The sequence below is a fragment of the Trifolium pratense genome, linkage group LG7, assembly GCF_020283565.1.
Source record: "Trifolium pratense cultivar HEN17-A07 linkage group LG7, ARS_RC_1.1, whole genome shotgun sequence".
NCBI lineage: Eukaryota > Viridiplantae > Streptophyta > Magnoliopsida > Fabales > Fabaceae > Trifolium > Trifolium pratense.
The window spans coordinates 39,581,879-39,589,701 of NC_060065.1; the positions used below are offsets into that span (position 1 = coordinate 39,581,879).

The window sequence follows — 7,823 nt, forward strand, 5'->3', positions numbered from 1 at the left end:
TTTTGTTGGTTGCATCGCTGGTTTGTTGCCTATTCGTTAGGCTTGTATTTAGTTTTCTGCTACACCAGAAACACAAAAACAAAAATAACAACACGAGAGGCTGAATCGAACAAACAATGGGAGAATCAAAACCCCATCGCCCACACATCACCTAAGCAATTGCAATTCCCAACATAATTCCGAACATGAATAATTGCAATTTCAGGAAGCAAAACTCAAATAAGGGAAAAAGTTGGCATTTCAGGAAGCATAATGCAATTCCAGGAAGCAAAATTCATCAACTTCGGAAGGTAGAAACCGAATCTAAGCGTTTTCGGTAGATTGAAACCGAATCGATGCATTTCGGTAGATAGAAACCGAATCTAGATGACAACCTGCTTGTCGTGTGTGCCTCTGTTGTTGTTCGTGCGGTTTGCCGGAACCTAAATTGAATTCGGTAGATAGAATCCGAACGGGACAAGGACATAAATTGAATTCGGTAGATAGAATCCGAATGGAACTGAGACATATATTTGGGCATTTTGGGATTTTTGGGGGGTTTCGGAGCAATTAGTAGGGCTTAAAAAGCAATTTTCTTCAAAGTATGCAACTAACCTCCCGAGATTTTAAAATTTACACTAATAATGTCATATTTTCTCTATATTGCACCCCCTTCAAATTAAAGTCTTGCACCAACTTTGGGTGTCGGGTGATACGGGTGACAAATAGAACAAATTGTTTTAACGGGTTAACTTGAAACTTTGTTGCTACATTTAAAATTCCATTGAACTTTTGATACCCCTATTTTAAAAGCAAACTTTTTGATCCCCTATTTTAAAAACCTAACTTTTTGATCCTCTATTTTAGATTTTTTCCGAATTTTAGTCCCCTAACTAACTTTGGTTAAAATTTTACTAATGTGTCAAACTTATTAATAACATGACAATTTACATATTGACAATACATTTCCATTTCATTAATCTTTTTTAAAAATCAAATATTTTAAAAGTATAAAAAAATAAAATAATTAATAATAATAATAATTAAAAAACAATAAAATAAAATTCTTTACATTATTATATAACTAAAATCAGTAAATTACTCAAAAATGTCTAAAAAGCAAACATTGGTTCCCAAACCATGCAACCCCAAGAAATCATAAACACATATGATAGTATTTTACCATTACTTATCTATGTACTATAAAAAAAACTAAAAATATTGTGATTTATACATGTAAATCTAAGTTGAACAAATTATTTTTTAATTTTTTTTTAAAATAACATATGATAATATTTTACCATTATTTGTCTATTTACTATATTCAAACAAACTCAACTTTTTAACGGATTCTAAATACATATAAAATTATTTTAAATTTTTTAAAAATTTTACATGAATAATTTATATGATATAATATTACTCAAATAAAATTATAAAATATCTCATTATAAATAAAAAAAATTATAAAAATATATTTCTACTAAAAAATAAATTTTTATAAACAATCATGGTAAAATATTAAATCCTTCTCAATTTATATACAAAAAATCATCAACCTTTTTTTTAATATTTTTTTTATTCTAACAACAATCCTGAAAAATCATCAACCTTTTTAGGAAAAAAATAAAAATCATCAACCTTAGAACATATATATATACGTGTTAATACTCTGCCTCAGTTTCACGATTCACTCTAGGGTTTTCTTTCTTGCGGCTCTGAAGGGGACCTCTTCTCCCTTGACGGCCGTTTTATCTTCGTTCTCATCGGTAAATTTTCTCGCTCAATGTTATGAATATTAGATCAATCAACTCGTATTTGTGATTCTGTTACATTTGCTTTAGATCTAAATTTTATGAATATTCGAACAATCTGATTTCATATTCTGAACTTTTGCATGTGTTTAGATTCTCCTTTTTTGTTGTTTTTGCCGTTAATTGATACAAATCTGTTCATTTTCATGTTATTTGTAATTGCATGCATTTGATGCGATTATGTGTGAAATTGCATGGTTTTTTTATTTTGATAATTCTCTTCTTTTTTGTTTCTGGAAATTATTCAGTATTAATTTGTTTGAACATGTTAACGACTATTTGATGTGATTATGTGTGAAATTGTATGGTTTTTTTATTTTGATAATTTTGTTTTTTTTGTTTCTGGAAATTATTCAGTATTAATTTTTTTGAACATTTTAACTACTATTTGTTTTATGTTCTTATCTGTTTCTTATTTGTAAATTTGCAATTGTATCAAATCAATCTTTGATGTAATTGAAAGACAATTTTTGAGATGTTTGGATTTTAACAATTTTTATAGTTGAATGTCACTGTGTTTTGAACTTTGAAGTGATAATTATGTAGCTTGTTTTTGTGATTTTTTGTAACTATTACACATTTAGATGAGTGTGTTATTGTAACATCCTTTGGTAATCTGAATTAATATATAGCTTTAGTGAACGTTCTTAAATATATACCAAACAAATTATCTGTTTTGTTCAATTGGGTTGTTGTTGGCCTGTAAATATAGTGGTCTTCATAATTTTGTCATTACCTGTTGTCTGATATTTGAAGTGTTTAGTGTATTTGTTTTGATTTCTTAATTTTTGAGTTTTCACGGAGTAATCACCATAACTCTGATGTATTTTCTTTTCTTGTGATATTTTTCTATTTAGCTAATTTGAATGCTTTGACATTTCAGATCTAACAGACTCAACTCCTTTGTCGACTACAAAGACTAGTCAAAATGGTTAGTTCATGGACAGTGCTTCAAATTTTTGTTTGTTTGTTTGTTTTGAATGGATGTTAATAATCTGAATTGTGATTTGTGTTTGTATTTACAGGTGAAGTTCACAGCTGATGAGTTACGTCGTATTATGGACTACAAGCACAACATTCGTAATATGTCTGTCATTGCTCATGTTGATCACGGTATTGATTAGCAGATTACTTTTATAATTTATTGTTAATTTCTCTATGATGCACTTTCCTGATTGTTGTGGTGTTTCCACTTATCCTATCTTTCTTCAAGATAAAGATATAATTTAAATTTCATTTTTGCTTGACAAGAAAATATTAATTTTTTTTAAAACTTGATAGAGAAAAACTATTCCTATTATATATACCACTATTTGCAGATTCCTTTTTTTTTTTTGTTAAATTCTCTAGATGCACTTTCCTGATTATTGTAATGTTACTTTTCCTATCTGCACGATAAAGATACAATGAAAATTTGATTTTTGCCTGACAAGAAAATGTTATTTATTTTTCTTAAAAACTTTATAGAGAAAAACTAGTCTTACTATTTACAACCATTGTTTAGTTATTTTTCAGCGTGCATTGTAATATTTTGTCATGTTATATGAATTAATTTGCTAGTCTGAATACTAATTTATTCTCTGTTATTCCCTTTCAGGAAAATCAACTTTGACAGATTCTCTTGTTGCTGCTGCTGGAATTATAGCACAAGAGGTTGCTGGAGATGTTCGGATGACAGATACCCGTGCTGACGAAGCTGAGCGTGGTATCACTATCAAGTCTACCGGTATCTCTCTATACTATGAGATGTCTGATGAGTCTCTCAAGAGTTACAAGGGAGAGCGCAATGGGAATGAGTATCTCATTAATCTCATCGATTCCCCTGGGCACGTCGACTTCTCGTCTGAGGTTACCGCTGCACTTCGTATTACTGATGGAGCACTAGTGGTGGTGGATTGTGTTGAGGGTGTTTGTGTTCAAACTGAAACTGTGCTGCGACAGGCCCTTGGAGAAAGGATCAGGCCTGTTCTTACTGTTAATAAGATGGACAGATGCTTTCTTGAGCTCCAGGTTGATGGAGAGGAAGCTTATCAGACCTTCCAGAGAGTTATTGAGAATGCTAATGTGATCATGGCTACATATGAAGATCCATTGCTTGGTGACGTTCAAGTGTATCCCGAGAAAGGAACTGTTGCTTTCTCTGCTGGTTTGCATGGTTGGGCTTTTACACTGACCAACTTTGCAAAGATGTATGCCTCCAAATTTGGTGTTGACGAGTCAAAGATGATGGAGAGGCTCTGGGGTGAAAACTTCTTCGATCCTGCCACTAAGAAATGGACCACCAAAAATACCGGTTCAGCTACTTGCAAAAGAGGGTTTGTTCAGTTCTGTTATGAGCCTATAAAGCAGGTTATTAACACTTGTATGAATGATCAGAAGGACAAGTTGTGGCCTATGCTGACAAAGCTAGGGTGCAGCCTGAAGTCAGAGGAGAAGGACTTGATGGGCAAGCCTTTGATGAAACGTGTCATGCAGACTTGGCTCCCAGCAAGCAGTGCACTTCTTGAAATGATGATCTTTCATCTTCCCTCTCCATCTACAGCTCAAAGGTATCGTGTTGAGAATTTGTACGAGGGTCCCCTTGATGATCAATATGCTAATGCTATCAGAAACTGTGACCCTGAAGGACCTCTGATGCTTTATGTGTCAAAGATGATTCCCGCTAACGATAAAGGAAGGTTTTTTGCTTTTGGACGTGTATTTGCTGGTAAAGTTTCAACTGGTTTGAAGGTCAGAATTATGGGACCAAATTATGTCCCTGGGGAGAAGAAAGATTTGTATGTGAAAAGTGTTCAGAGAACTGTCATTTGGATGGGAAAGAGACAGGAGACTGTTGAGGATGTGCCCTGTGGTAACACAGTTGCTATGGTTGGTTTGGATCAATTTATCACCAAGAATGCTACATTGACAAATGAGAAGGAAGTCGATGCACACCCTATTCGTGCTATGAAGTTTTCTGTCTCACCTGTTGTCCGTGTTGCTGTTCAGTGCAAGGTTGCTTCAGATCTTCCTAAGCTTGTTGAAGGTCTCAAACGTCTTGCTAAGTCAGATCCTATGGTTGTTTGTACTATTGAGGAGTCTGGAGAACACATTGTTGCTGGTGCAGGAGAGCTTCATCTTGAGATCTGTTTGAAGGATTTGCAGGATGATTTCATGGGTGGAGCTGAAATTATTAAGTCTGACCCTGTTGTGTCATTCAGAGAGACTGTTCTTGAGAGATCATGCCGCACAGTGATGAGTAAATCACCAAACAAGCACAACAGGTTGTACATGGAAGCAAGACCTTTAGAAGATGGGCTTGCAGAGGCCATTGATGAAGGCACGATTGGACCAAGGGATGACCCTAAGAACCGTTCCAAAATCCTGTCAGAACAGTATGGTTGGGATAAGGATCTTGCAAAGAAAATCTGGTGTTTTGGACCTGAGACCACTGGACCCAACATGGTGGTTGATATGTGTAAGGGAGTCCAATACTTGAATGAAATCAAGGATTCTGTTGTTGCTGGGTTCCAGTGGGCATCAAAAGAAGGTGCTTTGTCTGAAGAAAATATGAGAGGCATATGCTTTGAAGTATGTGATGTTGTCCTCCACACAGATGCTATCCACAGAGGAGGTGGTCAGATCATTCCTACTGCCAGGAGGGTCTTCTATGCCTCACAACTGACAGCCAAACCCAGGCTTCTTGAGCCTGTTTACATGGTGGAAATCCAAGCTCCTGAGCAAGCTCTTGGTGGTATCTACAGTGTTCTTAATCAGAAACGTGGACACGTCTTTGAAGAATTGCAGAGGCCTGGTACTCCACTTTACAACATCAAAGCATACCTTCCTGTCATTGAGTCCTTTGGATTCTCCAGTCAATTGAGGGCTGCAACATCAGGACAGGCTTTCCCTCAGTGTGTGTTTGATCATTGGGACATGATGACATCAGACCCATTGGAGGCTGGATCACAAGCTGCAACACTTGTTACCGATATTCGTAAGAGGAAGGGCTTGAAGGAGCAGATGACTCCACTGTCCGAGTTTGAAGATAAGCTTTAGATTTAAAACTATTTTCTTTTTATTAATGAACTTAGCTGATGTTTCCATCATTTAAACCGCCACCTTAGTTTTTAAATTGCAGTACCTCGAGTTTTGTTTCTGATTTTATCATTGAGTTGTTCTGTACTTATGATAATGTCTTTGAGTCGCTGTATTTTTGGACATGGGTTGTAGGATTTGCAATCCTGCTGGTCAATCTTATTATGCAAATTTTTGTTTTTTAATTATCTTTTTCGTTTACTTTCTTTTGCTTTTATCAGATTCAGATGTTGATGTGGTAAATTGTCAAATCTAATTGGATTTGATGAAATAAATACCATTTACCTCTATATAGCATCCTTGATGACAAGGTTTGGCTCATTAGAATTATCATACATGACAGTAATATATGGATGAAGATACACTGTGTGGTTGAGTTTATCCTTAAACTTTGGGTATTCATGATATTATTATGGAAATGGATATGAATCATGGTATTGTTGATTCAATCTGTTTAATTTGAGATATGCATTGGGTTTTGAAGTTGCATCATACCACAGACAAAGTTTTTTGCCTTGCTCAAGCGCACTTTTTTTGACAATTCCTTTGCTTTTTTCTCTTTCCTTTTTTACATTAACGTACTCAATTTGTTTACTTCATCAAAAGATGTCCAAGTTTACTTCATCAAAAGAAGTTCAATATAACTAGGTAACATGCCAAACAAATATGGACTAGACACTTCCTTTGTCTTTTATGTTGGTTTTTTATATGCATCCCTGATAAAAAAAATATCATGGGACCCTTTTTTTAGATTTTTCAAAAAATTATTTTGTTAAAAAATCATTTTTAAGCTTAAACAAATGCTTCCAATATTTGGATTTATAACTGATGGCGAGTATTCTGAAAATTACAATTTTGTAGCCTGATCTTGGTTTAGAATTCTTGATCTTGGTTTAGAATGTTGTTTTAGTACTTCATATTTTGAATTTAACCTTTCATTAATTACCAAAGAAACAATTTTGTTATGTGTTTTTTTTAACCGTTGGTGTTTTTCGGGTTAAGTTCAATTTAGTTCTCAATTAATCTCAAATTTTTTAAACTTTTTGAACATTTCTAACAAGAGCTTATCAATGTGATGGGGATGGGGTGCAATACTTTTCTGTTTTTTGGTATCGTTTTAATATAAAGCTCTTCAACATAGTGAATTATCGTATTTTATTTCTTTCTAATTCCACTCATTTTAATTCACCATTTACTTTTACCATATACACTTATCCTCTCTTCCGTGATGGAGCCACACACAGGTCTAGGGGTGGCCATGGTACCCCCACCTTTTTGATTTTTTTTTATAGCACTAGTACTATAATACTTCCGGTCCTTTTTATAAGTGAAATCAACAAAAAGGATTATAATACTTCCGGTCCTTTTTATAAGTGAATATTGAATCAACAAAAAGGATTAGAGGGAAAGTTACTAGGTTTGATTTAGTGGTAAGAGATTTGGATAATACGCTACAAGTTTTGGGGTTGATTCACAGCTCATTGTAGAAAAAATATAAAATAAAATTAGAGGGAGTACTATATATATATATATATATATATATATATATATATATATATATATATATATATATATATATATATATATAATGGGCCTTTGTCTTTTATGGTAAGAAAAAGGTATGCAAGCATGAGGTATGTTTTGAGTGAAACTTTGTTATTTATGTTTGGTTAGTAATTGCTTGTCTTTGTCGGCCGTTTTGATGTGTATTGTTTTGTTCATAGTGCTAGAACTAGGTCATAGTGCTAAAATGAGTTTTGTATTGGTTTTTATCCTATAGCATAAACCATGTTGTGTACTTTGCTTTGCCTTTTGAGTATTTCTTATACTTAGAAGGCTATATCTAGATACTGACTTTGGATATTACTTATATGCTCTTAAATTTCTTATATATGTAGTAGTTTTTATTAAAAAAAAATAAAATTACATTTTATATATGCTAAATTATACATT

General features: G+C 33.5%; 1 protein-coding gene across 1 annotated transcript; it reads left to right on the top strand.

Annotated features, from left to right (window-relative positions):
• Positions 1-1,547: 1,547 nt before the first annotated feature.
• Positions 1,548-5,872, top strand: LOC123900060 (elongation factor 2-like). Its single transcript, XM_045951359.1, has 4 exons — positions 1,548-1,748; positions 2,677-2,724; positions 2,819-2,906; positions 3,391-5,872. The coding sequence occupies exons 2-4, from the start codon at positions 2,722-2,724 to the stop codon at positions 5,829-5,831; spliced, it is 2,532 nt and encodes an 843-aa protein (XP_045807315.1). The 5' UTR covers positions 1,548-1,748; positions 2,677-2,721; the 3' UTR covers positions 5,832-5,872.
• The last annotated feature ends 1,951 nt before the right edge of the window (positions 5,873-7,823 follow it).